Source organism: Eretmochelys imbricata, chromosome 1 (genome assembly GCF_965152235.1).
Source record: "Eretmochelys imbricata isolate rEreImb1 chromosome 1, rEreImb1.hap1, whole genome shotgun sequence".
NCBI classification, from domain to species: domain Eukaryota; kingdom Metazoa; phylum Chordata; order Testudines; family Cheloniidae; genus Eretmochelys; species Eretmochelys imbricata.
This window is the reverse complement of record NC_135572.1, coordinates 165,963,118-165,987,946: the sequence shown is the minus strand read 5'-3', so window position 1 is coordinate 165,987,946 and position 24,829 is coordinate 165,963,118. Positions and strand designations below refer to the sequence as shown.

Here is a 24,829-nt window from a genome sequence, read left to right as displayed (position 1 = left end):
TCCAAAAACTATGGTGCATTCTCTAAAATGGCTCCTTGAAGGGCAGTGTTACTACACTGTCAGCTTTAAAAGTTTCATCCCCAACACTGGGACATAGCTTTCAAAACTGGCTCAGCTTTCTATTAGTGAAGAGAGCAATGCTGTTTCAGTAAAATGAGAGCACCTCTGGGTTATTCTTGCCCAGTGGTCAGGATAATCTCTGTTAATTTGTCTGCTGCGCTCTTGTCATTACTTGTACATCTGTTGTGTGGTGTTTGTTTCTATGCCCTCGGACTAAGTAGATTAAAAGAGATGGGGTCCTTTTTGTAGTAAGAACAGGAGTGTTATGCCTACAAATATATTTTCCTTATAAATACATGCTGATCGTTCACCCATGAGGTACTAGATCCTATCAAATTCCTAAGCAGTTGCAACTCTTACTGAAGTCCGTATTGCGTTTGCTCGTGGTGGTGCTGCATTTGATCCTATGTTACTGTTCATTGGGAATTCAGAGCAGACAGGGGAAGCAGGCAAAACATATCATGGTACTGTCTGTGTATTTAGACACATGACTGTCATTTAATATTAATGTATGCCATGTTGTTGCAGCCACGTTGGTCCCAGGATATTAGAGAGGGGATGGGTGAGGTAATAGCTTTTACTGGTCCAGCTTCTGTTGGTGACAGAGACAAGCTTTTCAGCTCACACAGAGCTCTTCTTCACATCTGGGAAGTGTACTCAGGCCAGGTCTACACTACAGACCTATAGCGGTATAATACTTTGCTCAGAGATGTGAAAAATCCACACCCCAAGTAACGTAGTTACACTGACCTAATCCCTGTGTAGACAGCGCTATGTCAACGGGAGAGCTTCTGCCATTGATATAGCTCCTGTCTCCTCAGGAAGTGGATTAACTATGCTGACAGGCGAAGTTCTCCCACCAGTGTAGTAGCGTCTTCACTAAAGCGCTCCAGCGGCACAGCTGGAGCACTGTACGTGAAGACAAGCCGTCAGTCAGAGTGTCACAGCTAAATACAAGGTGGAGCAGATTGTTTAGCATAAGTAATTAGCACATATTTCAAGGGACCATTGAAGGTGAATGGTGAGAGCCATGTAAGTTAAGTCTATAGACAGGTAGACTTGTGTCTCAGCAAAACCTTGGGTTTTTTTCCTCTTAATCAAGCAATTCCTATTATTCACTATTATTGTTGGTGTTTATTCTGAAGAGCATTATGCCTCTACTCAATGGATGTACCTATAAACCTCACATGTGCAGTCAAAGTGGGTTTTATTAAAGTTGAAGATGCTAGAAGTACATTAAGGCTGCAAAAAGACAGATTCCTGCCCTGTGTATTTATTTTTTGATTATTGTTTTTATTTCAATTATCACTATAGTATCTGAGTTGGGAGGAACTCTGATTTTCAAAATTACCTAGGGTTTGTAAAAATTTACTATCATAGGTGCTGGAACTAGGGGTGCTAGTTATAAGGGAAATCACTTCAGGCTAGGGGATGCAGCAGCAACCCTAGTTCCAGCACTTACGATACCAAGGGTTGCGGTAGCTGGCGTACCAGGAAGTACCGCAAGGCCGCAGCTTCTCTCATATATACACGCACAACGTTTACACCTTGGTTAAGTGGCTTTCAACACCCCCATTATAAAAATTGTTCCAGCACCCTTGTTTACTGTTGGTGGGTAATCAATAATGTTAGTGAAGGTGTGTGGTTAGAATATAACCACGTGTTTGCAGTGAAAGCAAAGGGACTTTTTAACCACCTGATGCAAGATTTTCTCACTTAAACCACAAATATATAAACAATACTGCACACTCCTCTGTAAGCTTATACCATGTGTGGTCATGATAACCAGAGCATGTGCGTCTTTATTTCTGAAACCATAGAATAACTATAGTTATACTAAATAAATTGCATGTAGTTGGCACTTTTGGCCTCCTCATTAGTACTGCTTCTATTAAATTAGGTTAATTTATAGCATTCCAGATCGTTCAAAAGTGTGGTTTTCTGCCAGTTTAAAGGAAAAAATCTACCCTACCTGAGGTGGCCCTGCAATGGGATTTTGCACACCCTAAGGATGTCATCCAGAGAACTAGATCTGCCTATTGTTGGATTGGGGCCTACAAATTTATTCTTCATCCATTATATATTTTCTCATCTTACAGGATTATATGGTGTGCTATAATATAAAACAATACCTTGTAAACACTATTGTTATTGAACTTACTATTCAGACTTCTATTCTATCAGCAACTGCTTTCACATGTTCATACTATAATTCCCCATGCTTGGTTTTACTCTAAAGATGAACTTTTCTGTTAACTTTGAGCAAAATTCCCTCCCACGTTTTTATTGTTTAATAAAAGGAGAAGCACTGTAGTCTAGTGCGCTGGCTGGGAGCCTGGGCCTTAAGAGCAGGAGTTTGGCTGGGTGTCTCTGTAAACCAGGTTTTGGAGTAACAGCCGTGTTAGTCTGTATTCGCAAAAAGAAAAGGAGTACTAGCGGCACCTTAGAGACTAACCAATTTATTTGAGCATAAGCTTTCCTGAACTACAGCTCACTTCAGCGGATGCACCAGTAAACCAGGAAGAGAATTAATTTTAGGGTTACCAGCCCTGCAGGAATACTGCAACCACAATTAGCAAGCAAGTAACCGGGCAAAAAGGCACCAGGCCTCGGTGCTTTTCCTCGCGGACAGGGTCATTGTCCCAAAGGGCTCAGCCCCACGGGAGCTGGGTTTGTTCGGACCGTGACTGACGCGGGTTACTGACAATGAGTGGCCCAGCCCGGCAAGCGGGGTGTGTCCCTGCGGCTCGCTGGGTCCCAGTCTCCCCCGCCCCCGGGCTGGGCTGGGCTGGGCTGAGGGCGAGAGCTGTGGTAGCTGACGCACCAGGAAGTCCCGCAAGGCCGCGGCTTCTCTCAGCCACCACAGGCCGGGGGCGGGGCGGGGCTGTTGTGCAGCAGGAGCCCGCGCGGGCCCCGCCTGCCGGGGGTTATTAGGCGAAGGGCGGGGGCGGGCGCGCTGCAGCAGCTCCCGCGGGAACAGCCCAGCCCGGCCCGGCCCAGCCCAGCCCAGGCCAGGCTCCGCTGCCGCGTCACCGTTGGGGGCGGGAGCCCTTGAGCGCCTCGCTCCCCCTGCCGCGCCTGAGCAGCCCGCGCGGGGGTCCCCGGCTTTGCCAAGGGGGCGCTGGGCCGAGCCGCCCCGGGGCCCGGGCTCTCCTGTCCCGCCGCGGCTCCTCCCTGCCCAGGAGCCCCGCTGGCCGCCGCCCCGACCCGCACGTGGGCCGGAGGTCCGGGAAGGGGTTGGCCCCGGGCGCTGCACGCAAATCCCGGAGAAGCAGCCGGGCGGTGACCTGCCCGGGCTCGGAGCCAGCCGGACAGAGCTGGGGTGGCGGCGGGCCCGGGGCGTGTGAACGGCAGAACTCCCCCCACGGCTCCTCGGTCAACAACAGCCCCCCGGCCTCGGCCATGCCGCGCCCCGGCGCCGCGCTGCTCCTCTGCCTGCTGCTGCTGAGCCTGCCCGAGCCCCCTGCCGCAGGTAGGTGCCGTGGGGCGCCCCGGGGCTGTGCGCGGGCACTTGCAGCGAGCGGGGCCGGACAGGACAAGGGGCGGGGGGGGGCTTGTGTTGCTGCAGAGTCCCTGGTCCCCGGGAAACCAGCCCTCAGTAGCGATCTGCCTGGGGCGATTCCTTGGCTTGCGGATTGGGGGGCTGCTTAGGGGTGTGGGGTGCCCCAGCGCTGGGGTGAGAGAGCCCCTCGGGGAGGTTTCAGACAGTTGTTAGTGGGAAAGCCCCTGGGGACGCATTTCCCTGAGCGAACCCATAAATGAAGCCAGAGATGTGTTAAGGTGAGCAAAAGTCTCCCTTGATTTTCAGTTCACGCCTAGGGGAAATTCTTTGGAGGGAGGGCAGGGGGGATGTATGTTCTGGGGACATCGCTCGCCTTTATTTTTATTTTCAAACTTAATTGCTGGTTTTAAAATGCGTTACTGTATTTCGTATACACTACAGGCAATTCTCCTCCCCTATAATGTCTTGACATTTGCTAATTCATAAAAATGCTCCGTCTATATACACAGTGATACACAGTGCTTGTAGCTGGGGACTGGATTTTTGCTGCTCTAAAACTATAGTAGAGCCAGGCCTTCTGTGGTAGATAGGCCTTTTTTCCCTTTCTACGTTTTTTTTTTAAATATGTCTAAGCTATATATCTCTTTGGATTTCAACTTGTCTGTAAACATTTTTACTAATGGAAGTAGTGACAGGTTTCAGAGTAGCAGCCGTGTTAGTCTGTATTCCCAAAAAGAAAAGGAGTACTTGTGGCACCTTAGAGACTAACCAATTTGTTTGAGCATAAGCATCCGATGAAGTGAGCTGTAGCTCACGAAAGCTTATGCTCAAATAAATTGGTTAGTCTCTAAGGTGCCTTGAGTACTCCTTTACTTAACAAAAGTAAGTCATTCTTACTTATGTTACGTCACAGTGTGCCGCCTGGTTATCCCAGTATCAGGTGTGGAAACCCCTGTTGCAACTCTTGCCTTGCTGCTAGCTGTTCCAGTATCCTCATGGGTAGGAGCTAGAAAGTGAGAGGAGTGTATTAGTAGTTTGCCTGCCAGCTATCCCATGCTTCCCAGATGTAATTTTGCTTTATAAAAAATGCTATCAGGCTAAGTGTTGGATACATTTTGAGACACAAACCTGTGTTCTGATATTCAAATTGATAGAAGAAATCAGTGAAATTTAAATGCTGGAAAGGAACTCATTGATCTGACATTTCGTGCTTTAATACAGTGTAGCAATACTTGAATAACATGTAACATATGGTGACTCAGATGAATGCAAAACAGATGCACAAAAGGGCCATTTAAAATGGTGTTTGTCTCGCCTATGAAATTCATTGTTCTGTTTTATACTTGTAGCTGTGTTTGTCTGTGCTGTGGGTGTATTTTTCTGTATGTTTTTAACTGTATCTCATTCCGTGGGGAGGGGGCTCTCATCTGTTTCAATAATGGCTGGCAGACTTATTTTGCATTTATTAATTTGGGATGTTTTTAATCCAGTTGATTTGCAGTTGCATTCTTCACAATCTCAGACTGTAGTAAACAAAACCAGAAAATACTCTTTGAAATTAGAGGCAGTTTTGTATAGGTGATTGTTTATTTGTTCTTTGGATTTTTGGTTATTTTTTGTTTTGTGTGTGAGTTATCAGATACTAAAATTTGAATAATGATCATTAAGGGCCACAGAAATTGAGACCTGGGATAATATAGTGAGGCCGCTTTTAAAATATAAACCAAAGTAGGCAAGGTACTGGACTTCACTGTGTAATATGGCCCTATTATGGTGTCTTTTCCTGTATCTCCAGTAAATATGGGTAATGTAAAACAGATTCACCTTTTATTCCGAAACACGTATTATGCTAGTCCAAATAAAATGAGAAGGAAGAGTCCTTACAAAATTGATTGTACAGTTTGAGAAATCACTTTGTTTTTTCAGTTAGGTGATTAAATTCAGTCATCTGAGCTGGGTATTTTCCTTTACAGTGTTCCATGGAACCAGTTCCATTTAGCAATAATTTGCTGTTCGGCATGTGCCCCCTTAGCTTGCTATGCAATTGCAAAATTGTAGTTTTAAAACCGTTTTTTTGTGTGAGCAGTTAGATACATGAAGATTTGCTATTGAAACTTTGTTACAGTGTTTAAATGTGGATAAATTCTAGTTCTGAGAGAACATAAAAGTAAAAAATGGAATTTGACGATTATGTTTAGGGTTGGAAGAATTAGATTTTTATCAGTAAATGTCAAACATTGATTTCAGCATATAAACACAAACCAACAAAAAATATTTCCCTCAATCATTGAAATTTACAGATAGGCAAAGTAGGGAAAACGCTGTTTGAGAAATTATTAGTTTGATTTGAGGATATTTACTTTGTATATTTTTGGTGTGATGTTGACAGCTTGCGTTTTTACAGTTTTAAAGTTTAACAGCTTTAACTTTTTGAATCAATGTCTGTCATTAAATAACTGTTTTCTGACCCTCATCTCATAATTTTCTGCAATTATGAACATTTAAATTGAAAATTCAAAAAAAGCTTTAAATCTATATTACTGAAATTTTCAAAAAATAGAAATTGAACTCTGCCTAATTATGTTGCATAGATTTCTGACTCCTGAATTTCCATTTTGTGCCACTGCCTAAATCTAACTGCACTTTGAGTTATTGCTTTTCAAAGGCGATTATTTTGCTTCATGATCAAGTTCATGATCTGTCTGAAATAAAGAACTAGAATTAGACTGTCCTATTTTGATGGATGTACTGCCAGGTGATATAATGTTGGAGTACTTACTTCAAACCTAAACTCCAACCTTAACTATTACCCAAAACCCTCTCTTTTTTACTCTTACATTCACTTATTCTTATATATCTTATAGTATCTTTAGTGTTCTCAGTGGGAATTACTTTGAGGAAAACAATAAATCTTTAATTGTATCTGGACTATATCAGAAGTTTCTGAAGTCCAGAAACAAATAACTTGTTCCTTCCTTGGTAAATGCTCCTTTTTCTGAGAGAAAAGTTATTTTAAAATGTCACCAAATGTGGGTCTGACACATTACAAACATATAGCAAATCAAGGTTTCTTGTCTGCAGCATCTTGCAATCTAAATTAAATTGAACTCTCTTCAGACATTCCTTTTTCAAGAAGACTTAACTACTGGATGCTTGGAATGATATTTTAATAACCTTGTATTTTTTAAAAAAAAAAAAAAAAGAAAATGCTAAACATAAAATGATCAATTCCATGGAAATGAAAAGGTTGTTATAATAAAGGACTGCAGATTTAAATGAAAATTAAAGCAATTTAAATCAGTGCACCTCAAACTCCTCATCTCCGGCCCCACCCCAGAGCTTGCACCCAGAGCCTTCCCCCAGTCCTGAGCCCCTCCCCCAGTCCTGAGTCCCTCCCAAACCCCTCATCCCCAGCTCCTTTGGGTCACGGGCATCAACAATTTTCTTCAACTGGGTTGCCAGAAAAATGTTTGAAAACCCCTGAGTTGGAGTATACCCTCCTATATAAGTTTATTTAAGCAATTTATATAACTTAATATTTTCAGATTCTTATTAATTGTACATTTTTAGTAGTTAGAAAATGGTAAATGATATATTGCTTATTTACTAGATAATTAACTTTTTGCTCATGATTTGTGTCAAGCTGCATTAGGATGATGATTTGAATTTAATTAAACACATAAAACAACATATACAATTTAGGGGTGTTTTAATAAATATTTTGCATACATAAACTTCAGTGTTTTTCCATGAACGGGAGAGTACGTTTTCATGGTGGGTGGAGTCATAAATAATAATAATTTGATAACTGAGCCAATCGGAGCTGAGGTAGGGAGAAGCTATAAAACAGGAGTATGAGACCACCCAGGTGGGGGTCAGTGGATGGTCCTGATGAGATATATGATGGTGTCTCCTGGAGTCAGAGGCCGGCTCTCTATGATAACTTTGCCAGTCTGTTGCACCCAGTAGCACAGCCCCTGGGTCCCCCACAGGATCGAGCCCTTAGTACAGTACATACGTATTGTGCCATATTTATGAAGTTTGACCTCAAAAGTTAGATGTTTTCCCTCTGATTCTTTATATAGAAGAGCATCCCCTGTAACTCTAATTCAGAGGGTTTTTTTAATAGAGACTCATGGATTCAGCATATTTAGTTTTTATTTAAATGTTAAGAGATTTGGGCCTTAAATTGTTGTACATTAAATTCAAATTTCATTTTAAATAGGTTTATTTTTAAGCAGAAATAATTTAAATATCAAAATCAAAAAAATCCAATTTAAATAAAAAATATTTTTCTCCCCCCACTCCCCAATCCGTTTTTATCCACTCTGAAAATTACATCCACCTTATTTGGCACAAAGCTCAGAAGACTCATGTATAGAAATGACCTCTTACTGTGTATCAACTGTCAAGTTAAAAGTTTTGATTAAAATAGTCATTTCTGAGCCTACTGTCTGGGACAGTGTTGCTTCATACCAGCAGTATGTGAACCCAGTGTCGGGGAAAAATGAACTAATTTCCTTCTTCTTTTGTTATTTCAGTAACAGTCCAGAAAAAAATTAGAATGTGTGCATTTCACACCATTAGCATTTTTGAATTGTCACCTATCTTGTAGAACTAGTTACCTCATATGGTTGGCTAAGTGACTTAGCTGATTATACAAGATACTCTGCCATGTGCCTCAGACCAGTAGCGAGCTCTAGCTGTTCAAGTATTCAGGAATTTGCATGATACCATGATTCAAGAAAAGTTTGTTCTTTATATTTAAGCAAAGAATTCTCAGCAACCTTAGAAATATATACTAAATAGCAAATGTAACTATGCCGTGAACACCATTTAAAACTCACTTTTCATTGATTTTATGACAGCCAGCCCTGCCACGGATGGTGAGTTCATATTGTGCATGATTCCCCAGAGTCACAGTTGCCAACTTTCACGTGGTAAATAAGCACCCCGACTTTCACAGTAAGCCAGAAATCTAGTTAATTCTATTTCAGAACAAGGCCAAAACAAGCCAATCCCTAAAAACCCCAACACACTGTGACTAGATCCCCTCGGGGCATGCAGTCTGGGTCTGTGGTGGGCCCACTCTGCACCTGTGACTCTCTTCCCCACCCCCCCTTGCCCCTGCTTGCCGGGAGCCGATCAAAAAAAGAAGCTACAAGCCCAACAAGCTACAAGCCAAAAACTAGCCAACAAGCAATTCACAAGCCAATTAAGCCAAAAACAAGCCCAACTTCTGCATTTTTTCCCGCAGGTTTGGCATGTCTGCTCAGGGTGTGCTATACTGATGACATAAGTGAACTGCGGTTATGTCAAAGACGTTTTTCTCCTCTATTGGTCATTTTTGCAAGTTTAAAAAGACAACACTGCAAAACCAGGCAATGTTGTAAAATTCTATATATACCAGAGGCCATATAGGCAAGTTTTGTGGTTAATGTCACCAGGAAAAATGTACTCTGGGGTATTGCTGTGAGACTGGGCACTAAGGAGTCATTATTATTTATTTTAAAGAAGGGCTTCTTACACTAATATGCTAAAAGTTCCTGACTAACGAGACCATTTGGCGTGTTACACAAAGTTATTAGAACTTCATTAAAACTGGATGGGAATTGTTTTACAACACACTTTGTACAGGTTGTATTGTACTTCGCAATTTCTTCGAAGTGCTGTGGAAAAATGCTAATTGTTAGCAAGCCTAAAAGGTTTTTATAACTATTTTTTCTCTGAAGACTGTCTGTGCTGAGCTTCTCCTGGCATAGGTACTCCACCTCCCCGAGAGGCGGCAGCGATGTAGATGAGAGAATTCTCCTATCAATCTAGTGTGTCTACACTAGGAGTTCAATTGGCTTAACTGCATTGCTCAGGGATGTGGATATTTCACACCTCTGAGCAACGTAGTTATGCCAACTTAATTTCCTGGTGTAGACCTGGCCTAGGTCAATGGAAGAATTCTCCCATCGACATAGCTACTGCCTCTCGGGGAGGTGCATTGACTACAGCAGGGGTCGGCAACCTTTCAGAAGTGGTGTGCCAAGTCTTCATTTATTCACTTTAATTTAAAGTTTTGTACGCCAATAATACATTTTAATGTTTTTTAGAAGGTCTCCCTCTATAAGTCTATATATTATATAACTAAACTATTGTTGTATGTAAAGTAAACGAGGTTTTCAAAATGTTTAAGAAGCTTCATTTAAAATTAAATTAAAATGCTGATCTTAAGCCGCTGGCCTGCTCAGCCCACTGCCAGCCTGGGGTTCCATTCACCTAGGCTGGCAGCAGGCTGAACGGGGCCTGCAGCCGGGACCCCAGCTGGCAAGGAGCTGGCAGCCAGAACCTCAGACTGGCAGCAGCTGTTGGACCCGCTCAGCCCACTGCTGGTCTGGGATCCTGGCCCTGCCCACATAGAGTGGGTACCTACCGTCTCCCTGGTTCTAGCCCATTCTCTTCCTCTCTCTCTGCACTGAGCTGAGGGTGGGAGTGCACTGAGCACAGGGCTGGGTGTGAAGGAGCAGGCTGGGAGTTGGGGTGTAGGGTCTGCCCAGGAGCTAGAATGAGGGAGGGGGCTCAGGGTTGGGGCAGGAGGTTTGGGTGTGGAGTGCTTACCTGGGCAGCTCCCATTTGGTGCAAGGGGTGCAAGTGGGAATGTGTGGGGGATGCAGGAGCTCCCATTTGGTGCGAGGGGTGGGGGTGGGAATGTGGGGGGTGCAAGAGTCAGGGCATGGGGTGTGGAGGGGCTGGGTATGTGTGGGGGGTGCAGGAGTTAGGGCAGAGGGCTGGGGGCATGTGAGGAGGGTGCAGGAGTCAGGGCATGGGCTAGACCACACCCCAAGCCCCCTGCCCAGAGCGGCTCATGGCAGGGGCTGGAGGGGATATGCCCTGATTCCACCCACACCCCCCACCTGTCCTCAAGGCCCCACCCCCGTCTCCGCCTCCTTCCCAGAGCAGCAAGCGTGCTGCAGCTCTGCTTCTCCCCCTCCCTCACCATCAGCTGATGGGCAGCAGGGAGGGGCAGGAACCCAGCGTAGCAGGGGAAGAGGCGTGGGAGGGGGGACCTTGCCTGCCCTGCAGCAGCAGCCGATAGGATCAAGCTTCTTCACCCTGCCTCCACGGGGAGAGGGGGGAGGATATTTAATGGCATGCTGCTGCCTGCTGGGGTCCCAGCCTGGGTTCGGCAGCGGGCTGAGCGGGGCCAGCGGCTGGGACCCAGCAGGCAGCAGCGTGCCATTAAAAATCGGCTCGCATGCCGTCTTTGGCACGTGTGCCATATGTTGCCGACCCCTGGACTACAGCAACCGGAGAACCCCTCCTGTAGCTGTAGTGAGTGTCTAGACTCTACACTGAAGTGCTATGCTGCCTCAGCTGCAGCGCTGCAAATGTGCTGCTATAATGTTTTAAATGTAGACAAAGCCTAAGTGACTATATGAATGTGAGATTAATAATTTGCATAGCATTTCTTTATCTCAAAAGACCCCAAACTGATTTTCAAATTTTGATGAGCTACCTCTGGAGCCATTTCTGTAGTGGTACCCAGCTTGAATCGTGTTGCCCACATGTAATAAAATACAAATTGAAAACAGGAAGTGAATAATAAAACCTCTAACTGGAATTTTAGAAGAAGTATAAATAGGCACAACGTAACTTACCTTATGGGAACTGGCCTACTATATGGGGTGTTATGCAATCATATGGGATTTTCAATAGTTTTATTGTTATTTTGGTTTCAAACATACATCCTCACAAAAATTATGCTCTTTAGTACATTGTCATTAGAAAGGTTATGGCAAGATATAACCAAAATAAAACACATGATCTCCCCTGGATCAATATAAAATATTTATTGAAAACAGTTTTTGAAATAAAATAGAAATTAATACAGCTCTGAAATTGTCAAATACATATTAGGTATATTAGTCACAAGCATGATTAAAGAATTAGAAAACATGATTTATATACTGACAGACTTAAGGAGCTCAATCTATTTAGCAATGAAGATAAGGTGAAGGGAAACAAATATTTAATAATGGGTTCTTCAATCCAGCAGAGAAAGGTGTAACAGAGTGCAATGTCTGGAAGTTGAAGCTAGACAAATTCAGACTGGAAATAAGGCATACATTTTTGACAGTGAGGGTAATTAACCATTGAATAATTTACCAAGGGTTGTGGTGGATTCTCCATCACTGACTATTTTTCAGTCAAAATTGGATGTTTTTCTAAAAGATACTTTCTAGGAATTATTTTTGGGAAGTTCTGTGGCCTTAATACAGGAGGTCAAACTAGATGATCACAATGGTCCTTGGAATCTATGAATAAGTCTATGGATGTTTGATATTTTGACATTCAAATGAGAAGACAACCTTTGAAAAGCATAAACGTCATTGCATATGCTGTGAGCAAGTCAACTGCAAGATTGCATTGAGAGGGAAAAGATGAAAAGCTAATTGAGCCCAGGTATGACAGTTTTTTATCCCATCTGTCGTATACAGAACAAAACTCAATGCTTGGGAACCACTATAACTTCCAATACTTTAATCCATCTTCATTGATTCAAATTAGAAAGCTAGATGCTTATATGGGATCGAAATATTAGGAAAATAAGAACATAAGGATGGCCATACTGGGTCAGACCAATGGTCTATCCAGCCCAACACCCCATCTCCTGACAGCAACCAAGCGACACATACCTCAAAGGGAATGAACAAAACAAGGCAATCATCAAGTGATCCATCTCCTGACGTCCAGTCCCAGCATCTCGCAGTCAGAGGTTTAGGGACATCCAGAGCATGGTGTTGTATCCATGACCGTCTTGGCTAGTAGCCGTTGATGGACCTATCCTCCATAAATAACATCTACCTGATCCACAGCTGAAAAGTGCTATATAGGAGCCAGATATTTTATTTTATTATATGATGCTTTTCATCAGAAGATGTAAACGTGCTTAAATAGTGTAAAAAACAAAGTCAAGTGCACAGAAGTTAGGAAATGCCAGAATTAAGGTTGCCTGTGCAACATTAATTTGGCCCTTTTGTGCATATGCATTATGATACAGTCTTTAATTACATGGTCACACTTTTTTCCCACAGGACCCTGCCTCATTCAGTGCACTGGATAGACGGTGCCCACTCAAGGAGCCAGCTATTCAATATGTTCTCTCCTTATTATTCCAGTGTGGCCCCATGCCATATGTCAGAGGTGGGCAAACTACAGCCTGTGGACCACATGCGGTCCACAGGACCGTCCTGCCTGGCTCTTGAGCTCCCAGGCGGGGAGGCTTGCCCCCAGCCCCTCCCCTGCTGTCCCCCCCTTCCCCGCAGCCTCAGCTCACTGCGCCACTGGCCCAATGCTCTAGGCGGCGCGATTGGCTTCAGCCAGTGAGGGGGTGGGGAGCGGGGGGGTTGGATAAGGGGCAGGGAGATCTGGGGGGCAGTCGGGGGCAGTAGAATGGGACGGAGGTTCTGGGAGTGGCAGTCAGGGGACGGGGAACGGGGGGGTTGGATAGGTGTGGGAGTCCCGGGGGGCCTGTCAGGGAGCGAGGGTGTGGATAGGGGTCGGGGCAGACAGGGAGCAGGGGGATTGGATAGGGGGGGTCCTGCGAGGGGGTGGAGGGGACAAGGAGCGGGGGGGGGGTTGGATGGGTCGGGAGTTCTGAGGGGGGCAGTCAGGGGTGAGAGGTGGCAGGGGCCAGCTGTTTGGAGAGGCACAGCCTTCCCTGCCTGACCCTCCATATACTTTGGCAACCCCGATGTGGCCCTCGGGCCAAAAAGTTTGCCGACCCCTGCCATGTGTACTACATATTATTCAACCCCTACTCTGAAGACAGAATTATTGATTTCATTGTGGTTTTTCTGTGGCATGCATTGTGTGCTTTACAAAGATAAATTAAGTTATTTGCACAATACTGCTGAGAGGTGAGAGGGGGTATTATCTCCAGTTTACAGATGGGAACTGAGAAAGAGGTTAAAATGAAAAGTATGCATTAATTTTGAGTGCCCAATTTGAGATGTTTAGGACCTGATTTTTTCAGAGTACTTAATGTCCAGAGCACTTCACCCATTGACTTCAGTTTGCAGCTGTGAGTACTCAGCACTTTTGCAGATCAGACCCTAGTCTCAAGTTGGGCACCCAGAAAATGAGGAACACACAACTAGTGATCACCTGTGAAAAGTTTAGATGAAGTGACTTGCCCAGCATCACTCAGGAACTTGGTGGCAGAGGCAGGGACAGAATCCAGTTCTCCAGAGCACTGTTCAACTGCCTTAACCATGAAACCGCCCTTTCTCTTCCTGCCAGTCCCCTGCCTCATTTATCACACTTGCAACTTCTGCAGCAAATGAGGCAGGGGTCCTACAGATAATAGCCACCTTCACTGCACAACCCTGATTCATCCATAGAGCATGTCTATCTTGTGCACTGAATGAGGGTGACCTGCCTGGTGCACGGGCACTGACTGAGGCAGAGTCCTTTGGAAAAAATAGAATGTGATTATATAATTAAATACTGTATTATAAATGCACAAGGGGTTGACTAAAGGTTGCACAAACAACCTTATGTCTGCCATTTCCTAACTTTTGAATGCTTAAGTTTGCAACCTTCATGTTCTTTTAACGTTAGGGTGGTCGTGGTTTTTCTTTTGTGTAACATCCTAGGTTTTTTTTTTTTTTTTAAAAGCAAACTAAAAAAAAAACAAATTTCATCATTGGTCATCAGTAAGGCTGTGATTCAGACATGGATTCTGTGACTTCCAAAGACCTCCGTGACTTCAGGGCTGGTTGGGAGCTGCAAGGTCCCCTGCTGCCAGCAGTGGCAGGGGCGACCACCAATGCTCCCCACCCGCATGGGCAGCACAGAGAGCCCCACAACTCTCCACCTCCATAGGGGGCAGGAGGAATCCCTAGAGCTCCCGAGTTCGGATCCCCAGCTGAGGGGGGACCCTGCAGCTCCCAGCCCACCCACATCTGCCCAGCCTTCATAAATGATCTGGAGGATGGTGTGGATTGCACCCTCAGCAAGTTTGCAGATGACACTAAACTAGGAGGAGAGGTAGATATGCTGGAGAGTAGGGATAGGATACAGAGGGACCTAGACAAATTGGAGGATTGGGCCAAAAGAAGTCTGATGAGGTTCAACAAGGACAAGTGCAGAGTCCTGCACTTAGGACGGAAGAATCCCATGCACCGCTACAAACTAGGGACCGAATGGCTCGGCAGAAGTTCTGCAGAAAAGGACCTAGGGGTTACAGTGGACGAGAAGCTGGATATGAGTCAACAGTGTGCCCTTGTTGCCAAGAAGGCCACTGGCATTTTGGGCTGTATAAGTAGGGGCATTGCCAGCAGATCGAGGGATGTGATCGTTCCCCTCTATTCAACACTGGTGAGGCCTCATCTGGAGTACTGTGTCCAGTTTTATTTGGAAAGCGTCCAGCAGAGGGCAACAAAAATGATTAGGGGACTGGAACACATGAGTTATGAGGAGAGGCTGAGGGAACTGGGGATGTTTAGTCTATGGAAGAGAAGAACGAGGGGGGATTTGATAGCTGCTTTCAACTACCTGAAAGGGGGTTCCAAAGAGGATGGATCTAGACTGTTCTCAGTGGTAGCAGATGACAGAACAAGGAGTAAAGGTCTCAAGTTGCAGTGGGGGAGATTTCGGTTGGTTAGTAGGAAAAACTTTTTCACTAGGAGGGTGGTGAAACACAGGAATGCGTTACCTAGGGAGGTGGTGGAATCTCCTTCCTTAGAAGTTTTTAAGGTCAGGCTTGACAAAGCCCTAGCTGGGATGATTTAATTGGGGATCGGTCCTGCTTTGAACAGAGGGTTGGACTAGATTACCTCCTGAGGTCCCTTCCAACCCTGATATTCTATGATTCTCATTTTGTCATGGATAATTTTAGTAAAAGTCAGGGACAGGTCACAGCTTCCGTGAATTTTTTCATTATTGCCCGTGACCTGTCCCTGACTTTTACTAAAAATATCCATGACAAAATCTTAGCCTTAGTCATCAGCAGTGCTAATACCTTGAAGATCCATCACACATGTCTCTGTCACTTGAGCTAAGAGAGTAATTGATTGTTGTCACCTTCTATGTGGACTAGCACTAGAGCGGAATGAGTCACACACTTTGCCGGGGTTTCAGAGCTATTTCTTCACAGATGGGGACTGGTGAGACTCAGGAATCTTGGATTCCATTCAAGGCTGTGGAGAGGAGTATTCTCTAATGGTCACAGACCCGTGTGCCTGTTCCCCACAAGCTTGACCCCTGCCACTCTCTAGTCTTATCTTTTCTTCACCCCAGTTCCATTCTCTAAGCCTAGCCAGTCCCAGTCTCGTTGATCAGCCAGTCCTGGTTTCCTGCTCTGGGCTCCCCTGAGTTAATCTCTTTGTTTGAGTTAATCTCTGTCCCTCACCAATCTTCTTGCCCAGCCAGTCTCAGTGGCCCCTTAGCTCCCAATCCCAGTTTCTCTCTTCTTCCCCCCCTCTGTCCCCCAGGCTCAAATGCCAGTCTCTCCCTGGCCCGCAGTCTCAAGTCTCTCCCTCACCAGACTACTTGTTCTAATCTCCTCTCCCCCACCTTCAGTCTGGCTGTTATCCCCTGTGCATTTGAATCCGGCACCTTCCTCTTCTGTGTAGCCTAGGCACCAGCAGGAGGGCCACTGAGCACAATCTCCCTGCTCTCAGTTCTGGTGCCTGGCCTGACCACAGTAGCTGGGGAGTGCAGCATGCTCAGTGTGGACAGTATCTATGGATATTTTGGGTTTGTTTAGTCTGGAAAAGAGAAGACTGAGAGGAGACATAACACTTTTCAAGCACATAAAAGGTTGTTGCAAGGAGGAGGGTGAATAATTGTTCTTCTTAACATCTGAGGATAGGACAAGAAGCAATGGGCTTAATTTGCAGCAAGGGAGGTTTAGGTTGGACGCTAGGAAAAACTTCCTAACTGTCAGGGTGGTTAAGCACTGGAATAAATTGCCTACAGAGGTTGTGGAATCTCCATCATTGGAGATTTTTAAAAGCAGGTTAGACAAACGCTTGTCAGGAATGGTCTAGATAATATTTAGTTCTGCCATGAGTGCAGGGGACTGGACTAGATGACCTCTCGAGGTCCCTTCCAATCCTATGATTCTGTGATTTTTAGCTCCAGAACTCTGATAAGTCTCTGCTGAGCATGTGAACACTGAGATGGTTCAAAGGGTTGTAATTTGGCTAAATTTGGGCATTTTTTCATGAGAATAGCAAAAGGACATCCCCTGTCAAATTTAAAGTTCACCTGCTCCAAAGCATGGAGGTACTCGAGCTTTCAGTAAAATGGCTGCATGATTTTTTCCTAATCTTGTCTTTGAAAGTGGCTGAACCATTTTGCCTGAAACTTTCCAACAAATTCAGCCTGAGCCAGACACCGAGCATGGAAAATTTCAGCCCAAACAATTAAAGTTTGGCAAAGTTACAAACAACTGGTTCAGGGTTCTGTAACTGGAAGTGTTGGGTAACCTGTATATCGGAGTGGTGCTATCAGTTTCACCTATAATAAAAATAGTGATTTTAATTTTTCCCCTATAGTTTCCTCTCCCAAAGCCTTCCTTCAGGATATTGGATTTAACTGCAAACTGTAGCTTGTATCTAGTATTAGGCAATAGTGCAGAAAACATTAATAATAATGGGTAATAGAGATGTACGGGCATTGGTGCATAGTACACTTGGAAACAGATGGTGTGGAGGTCTCTTGTTCTTTAGCAGTTGAGGAAAAGGTGCAAGTTTGTGGCAAAGCTGTATAAATATGTGGCCATGAATTTTGGAGGTGAGGAAAGGTGATTTCAAATCTGTAGTTACTGTGTGTTGAAAGTTTTATTTACTGTTTTGATGTTTTTCTCTATTTTAGAATCGTCATTCCAGTTACCAGCACCACAGAATATGACAATTTACTCATATAATTATCAGAATTTATTGAGATGGGCTCCTGTTAAAGTGGATAATGGCTCAGTGTTGTATACGGTCCAGTATAGTACGTAAGTAAACAGTTGCATTCTACTAAATTGGTTTCATTCTAATAGAAAAGTATAAGCTTGTATGTAGAAAATGAGGTTTTTATTAAAAAGGTTTTCAGGTACATTTGAAAACAAATTTCTTGGACTGAATTATTTCCACTAAACAAGGAAAAGAATGAGATCCTTCCTTTTTCCCAATTTTTTTTCACTCTTGTTCCAAACCAGCTTTGTTAATATTTTTCCTGAAGCCCATGGTTATTTATACTCAGGATGTTCTTATTTTAAATATCAATATAGATAATAAGACAGAAAATATCATATTTCCTCTATATAAATCCATGGTACGCCCACATCTTGAATACTGCAGGCAGATGTGGTCGCCCCATCTCAAAAAAGGTATATTGGAATTGGAAAAGGTACAGAAAGGGGCAACAAAAATGACTGGGGTATGGAACAGCTTCCATATGAGGAGGGGTTGATAAGATGACTTTTCAGCTTGGAAAAGAGACGACTAAGGGGGGATATGATAGAGATCTATAAAATCATGACTGGTGTGGAGAAAGTAAATAAGGAAATGTTACTTACCTTTGCTTACCCAAGAAGTAGGGGTCACCAAGTGACCTTAATAGGCAGCAGGTTTAAAACAAACAAAAGGAAGTATTTCTTCATACAACGTAGTCAACCTGTGGAACTTTGTCAGAGGGTGTTGTGAAGGCCAAGACTACAATAGGGTTCAAAAAAGAACTGAGAGAGAGGTTAAAATGAAAAGTATGCATTAATTTTGAGTGCCCAATTTGAGATAGACAAGTCCATCAATGTCTATTAGCCAGGATGGGCTGGGAATGTGTGACGGGATGGATCGCTCAGTGATTACCTCTTCTGTTCATTCCCATCTAGCCCAGTATCCTGTCTTCCGACAGTGGCCAATGCCAGGTGCCCCAGAGGGAATGAACAGAACAGTAACCATCAAGTGATCCATCCTCTCTCGCCCATTCACAGTTTCTGGCAAACAGGCAAGGGACACCATTCCTGTTCATCCTAGCTAATAGCCATTGATGGAGCTATCCTCCTTGAACTTATCTAGTTCTTTTTTAAACCCTGTTATAGTCTTGGCCTTCACAACATCCTCTGGCAAGGAGTTCCAGAGGTTGACTGCATTTTATAAAAAAAAAAACCCCAGACTTCCTTTTCTTTGTTTTAAATCTTCTGCCTATTAATTTCATTTGGTAACCCCTAGTTCTTGTGTTATGAGAAGGAGAAAATAACACTTCCTTATTTCCTTTCTCCATATCAGTCATGATTTTATAGACCTCTATCATATCCCCCCTTAGTCGTCTCTTTTCCAAGTTGAAAAGTCAGTCTTATTAATCCCTCCTCATACGGAAGCCGTTCCGTACCCCTAATAATTTTTGTTGCCCTTTTCCAATTCCAATATATTTTTTTTGAGATGGGGCAACCCCATCTGCACAGAGTATTCAAGATGTGGGCGTACCATGGATTTATATAGAGGCAATATGATATTTTATAGATTCATAGATACCAAGGTCAGAAGGGACCATTATGATCACCTAGTCTGACCTCCTGCACAACGCAGGCCACAGAATCTCACCCACCCACACCTGCGAGAAACCTCACCTATGTCTGAGCTACTGAAGTCCTCAAATCATGGTTTAAAGATTTCAAAGAGCAGAGAATCCTCCAGCAAGTGACCCGTGCCCCATGCTACAGAGGAAGGCGAAAAACCTCCAGGGCCTCTTCCAATCTGCCCTGGAGGAAAATTCCTTCCCGACCCCAAATATGGCGATCAGCTAAACCCTGAGCATATGGGCAAGATTCACCAGCCAGATACTACAGAAAATTCTTTCCTGGGTAACTCAGATCCCACCCCATCTAACATCCCATCACAGGCCATTAGGCCTATTTACCATGAATATTTAAAGATCAATTAATTTTCTGTCATCTTATCTATTCTTTTCTTAATGTTTCCCAACATTGTGTTCACTTTTTTTTGACTGCTGCCGCACATTGAGTGGATGTTTTCAGAGAACTATCCAGAATGACACCAAGGTCTCTTTCTTGAGTGGTAACAGCTACTTTAGACTCCATTTTATATGTATATTTTGGCAAACGTAATCCCATGTGCATTACTTTGCATTTATCAACATTGAATTTCTTCTGCCATTTTGTTGGCTAGTCACCCAGTTTTGAGAGATCCTTTTGTAGCTCTTTGCAGTCTGCTTGGGACTTAACTACCTTGAGTAGTTCAGTTTTGTATCGTCTGCAAATTTTGCCACCTCGCTGTTTACCCCTTTTTTCAGATCATGTATGAATATGTTGAATAGAACTGGGCCGACTATAGATCCCTGGGGGACACAACTATTTACCTCTCTCCATTCTGAAAACTGACCATTTATCCCTATTTCCTATCTTTTAACCAGTTAGTGATCCCATGACAGCTTACTTTGCTTAAGAGCCTTTGGTGAGGGAACTTGTCAAAGGCTTTCTGAAAATCTGAGTACACTATATCCACTGGATCCCCCTTGTCCACATGCTTGTTGACCACCTCAGAGAATTCTAGTAGATTGGTGAGGCATAATTTCCCTTTACAAAAACCATGTTGATTCTTCCCCAGCAAATTATGTTCATCTATGTGTCTGACAATTTTGTTCTTTACTATAGTTTCAACCAGTTTGCCCGGTACTGAAGTCAGGCTTACTGCCCTGTAATAGTTGAAGGCATTCAGCCTCTGGGATTACAGAATGTCCCCTGCCTACCTCCTAAAAGTTTTTAATTGGCTACATTTTGAAAAGAGTTTCAGGTGCTTTGAGAGAAGGCGTTGCATGGTTATAGAGTAAAACTGCTTGAAAGTTGTACTTTTATATTAAATGTCGATTCTTTAGAAACCGGCTGGGTGTAAAGAATATTTGAGAGAGCGTTTTCTATCAGTTGTACTAGATGCAGCAGCGAGGCGATTCCACTGACTTATTCTTTCTTCATTTTGTATCGCAGAATGGCCTGTGATTGTTGGGAAGAAATTAACTGCACAAATATTACAAAGACTGAATGCAATTTCACACATCCAAATATCAAAAGCTTTTGGACAATTACTTTACGTGTTAGGGCTGAGCTCGGACAAGTGAAATCTGTCTGGGTGGAAACAAATACATTTGTAGCAGACCAAAACAGTAAGTCTCTTATGATCTCAGCCTCTTACCTCCTTATAGAAAATATTTCTGATAATTGTTATTATTATTGTGTCTTAGTTTTCTTCACTTTGTATAGTATGTGAGAGAATTCAAAAGAGAGGTGATAGGACCTGCTGTGTTAGGAATCTGTTTTTAAAATCTGTTTCAGTTTATATTTGCTATGCCAGTGGTACGGATACAGAGACCTAGGAGAAACTGGTATCTGTCAACTTTTCTGTAATATTAAAACAAGTTTCTCATCTACACTGAACTCTTGTCAGCACCAGTTGATGGGGGAATCTGTTGATGACAACTAATTTTTCTAGATTGAACAGAGCCCAGGAGAGCAATAAGTTAACTTTTTTTATTTTCCTGTAGATTTTGGGCTTTTCTGCACACCTAATTTTGTGATAACTCCTAAACACATTTTGGCACCAAACGCATATAATTTCAAAAGTACCTACATTATTCCCTACTTGTATAGTATAAAGGGGTATAGTATACTATTGTATAGTATATCCCTGATATACAGTACACTCCCGTTTATCCAAAACCCTATAATCTGAACTTCCACGTTATCTGAATCCCTTCCTTGTCCCCCAGTGTGAGATACCTGACCTCTGCAGCCTCTTTGTGCTGGGGGACAAGGCAGGGTTTCAGATAATAGAGCAGAGATCCCCAGCCAGGGCTGTGAGGAGGAGGACAAGCCCCTGGCCATGGCTCCTGCCCTTTTAATTATCCAAACTCAAGATTATCCAAATAAAATCAGTGTCCCCTGTGCTATTCAGATAACGGGGAGTATACCATACTGACAAAATCAAGGTTAATTTGGTGGCTGCGTGAACACATTTAACTTTACCATTTAGAAGTATCCACGAGTTCCTTTTTTATGGTTGGTTTCTGAGGTAGGAGGAGATTCAGTGGTGGGTTTCCTTTATTCAAAAGTTAAGTCTGAAATAATGTTTAGCGCAGAAGAGAGTCCTTCATTATTCCCTCTTATTTCCCAACCTGGGGAATGGATCCTGTGGGTGGGGGCATACGACTAGCTCAAAGGAAGTGCAAAGCGAAGGAGAGGCTCGGGGGCTGGGGAGGAACTGCATGATTCCACACCTACCCCTTCCCCGCTTGTGTATCCAGTACTCTGGGTACTTTCAAGTGGCCCCTTGAAAGCCAGCAGCCTTCTCTGCCTTCTCATGTGGCACCTCATGTAGCCAATCCTAAAATCAATTCCTGTAAACTCAGCTGTTAGCCTTCTAGCTTGTGTGTATTTTTTCCTATGGCATTCAAATCAGCCATGTAGATCACACCCCAGATCATGTTGCTCACTCTGAGCGGTGAGAAAGAGAATATACTGGGGAGAGTTACTTGCCAAGTGAAATGTTCAGAAGAGAGGACACGTTAAAGGAGAGATAGCAGTTGCAACTGTAGTAGGGCATGATGCAAGAAGAAACTAAAAAGTTCATGATCCAATGTATTAACAAGAGGGCCAACTTTCCACAAAATAATTTTGAGCAGAGCAGAACCATTTGAATGAAGCAGGGTGAAGTTTTATTATTTTTGTTTTTCTGTTACCATAGCATGGATGACATTGCAACAAAATGAATCTAAACGTGTCCTGCCATTATAAAAATAATAAGCAGAGGTTACAGGAAAGGATCAGTTTTCTCTTGTGTTATGCTAGGCTGTCTGACTTTTTTTCTGGTCTTTTAACATTTGTTTTTTATATATTTGTAAAATAGCTGTGTATAGAGCTCAGAACTCCATTGTATTAGGCACTGTGATACAAATTAGTTAAGCGTCCAGGGCAACTCACCGTTTTTTCTTTATGCCATGCTATAACAATAATTAGGGATAAACTAATTGCTTGGTAGTCTTGTATTTATACAGGAAGGTACGTTTTAGCAGTTCACTTCCAAACTTTGGTGACCAACAAAATGTTCAAAAACCAGTCGGAGAACACTTCAGTCTCTCTGGTCACTCGATTTCTGATCTCAAAGTGACTATCCTTCAACAAAAAAACTTCGAAAACAGACTCCGAAAGACTGCTGAATTGGAATTAATTTGTAAATTGGATACAATTAACTTAGGTTACTTTTTATAATGACTCAACCATTCCCAGTCTCTATTCAAGCCTATTTCCCCTTGTTTATTCCGTCCCCCCCCTCCCCCCCCCACTGTTCCTCAGACGTTCTTGTTAGACCCTGGATTTGTGCTGGAAATGGCCCACCTTGATTATCATACACATTGTAAGGAGAGTGATCACTTTAGATAAGCTATTACCAGCAGGAGAGTGGGGGGGGGAGAGAAAACCTTTTGTAGTGATAAACACCCATTTTTTCATGGTTTGTGTGTATAAAAACATCTTATGTATTTTCCACAGTATGCATCCGATGAAGTGAGCTGTAGCTCACGAAAGCTTATGCTCAAATAAATTGGTTAGTCTCTAAGGTGCCACAAGTACTCCGTTTTTTTGCGAATACAGACTAACACGGCTGTTACTCTGAAAATGTTCAATGGGAAAATTAAAATATAACATACGAACGTAAGTGTGACGGGTTCGGTCACAGGGACCCCGTTGGGACTGTCACCTGATGTGCTGAGACTACCTCTGAGCCAGTTTTCCCTGGCAGCTTGGGACTTCAGTACCCTGCCTGGTTGAGCCAGACATGCTAGCTTGCTGCAAACACAGACTCGGGTCTGAGCCATGTCCCCCACAAGCTGCAGACTTAACTGAAAACAGCTTAAGAAGTGCTACTGTCTCTAGCACCCAGACATCCAGTTCCCAATGGATCCAAACCCCAAATAAATCCATTTTACTCTGTATGAAGCCTATACAGGGTAAACTTATAAATTGTTCACCCTCTATAATGCTGATAGAGAGATATGCACTGCTGTTTGCTCCCCCAGGTATTAATTACTTACTCTGGGTTAATAAGTAAAAAGTGATTTTATTAAATACAAAAAGCAGGATTTAAGTGGTTCCAAGTAATAACAGAACAAAGTAAGTTACCAAGCAAAATAAAACAAAAACATGCAAGTCTAAGCCTAATACTGTAAGAAACTGATTTACAGATGAAACCTCACCCTCAGAGATGTTCCAATCAGCTTATTTCACAGACTAGACTCCTTTCTAGTTTGGGCCCAATCCTTTCCCCTGGTACAGTCCTTGTTCTAGCTCAGGTGGTAGCTAGCAGATTTCTTATGACTGCAGTCCCTTGTTCCATTTCACCCCCTTATATATGTTTAGCACAATGTGGGAATCTTTTGTCTCTTTGGGTCCCCACCCCTCCTTCTAAATGAAAAAACACCAGGTTTAAGATGGATTCCAGTACCAGGTGACATGGTCACATCTCCTGAGACCCCAAGCCTTCATTCTTCTGGGCCTCACTCACAGGAAGGCTTGCAAGTAAACAGAGCCATCTACAGTCAGTTGTTCTAGTTGATGGGAGCCATCAAGATTATGAACCACCATTAATGGCCCACACTTTGCATAATTACGATAGGACCTCAGAGTTATATTTTATATTTCTAGTTTCACATACAGGAGTGATACATTTATACAAATAGGATGACCACACTCAGTAGATTATAAACTTTGTAATGATACCTTACAAGAGATCTTTTTCATGAAGCATATTCCAGTTACATTATATTCACACTCATTGTGACGTTGCACTCCATATGATTTTATGAAAATATCCTGATAAGATCCACTTCTTTTCCTCTTCTTTAAGCCTTGGCTGCACTGGGAGTTTGCCCCAATCCCAGCCATTGAAGACTATTCACAGACGTAGCTGGAGCAGTGCAAACTCCTAATGTAGGCAGGCATAGCTGCTATTCACACTGCTGGGGCCTAGCCTTGCTTGAAATAAAGGTAACCTGATGTAGTGCAAATAGCAGCTTTGCCTGCCTATACCAGAGGTGGTACCAATGCATCCACACCTGTGGCTAGAACCAGGATAAATTCCTAGCTGTAGAAAAGGCCTTGGTTCTCCTTTTACCATGTTGCATGCATCTAGCCTCTCCTCCTTGCTTGCATCTGTCTTTTCATCCTTCTTCCTTTAGAATCTTTTTGCTTTCTTTTTCTCTTCTTAGCAACTGCAG

General features: G+C 43.4%; 1 protein-coding gene across 1 annotated transcript in view; it reads left to right on the top strand.

Annotated features, from left to right (window-relative positions):
- The first annotated feature begins 3,057 nt into the window (after positions 1-3,057).
- The window catches only part of IFNGR2 (interferon gamma receptor 2), a 39,653-nt gene continuing 17,881 nt past the window's right edge, over positions 3,058-24,829 (top strand). The window contains exons 1-3 of the mRNA XM_077819163.1: positions 3,058-3,532; positions 17,435-17,561; positions 20,550-20,725. Coding sequence (XP_077675289.1) covers positions 3,463-3,532; positions 17,435-17,561; positions 20,550-20,725 — 373 coding nt within the window. The 5' untranslated portion in view covers positions 3,058-3,462. The remainder of the gene's footprint in view (positions 3,533-17,434; positions 17,562-20,549; positions 20,726-24,829) is intronic.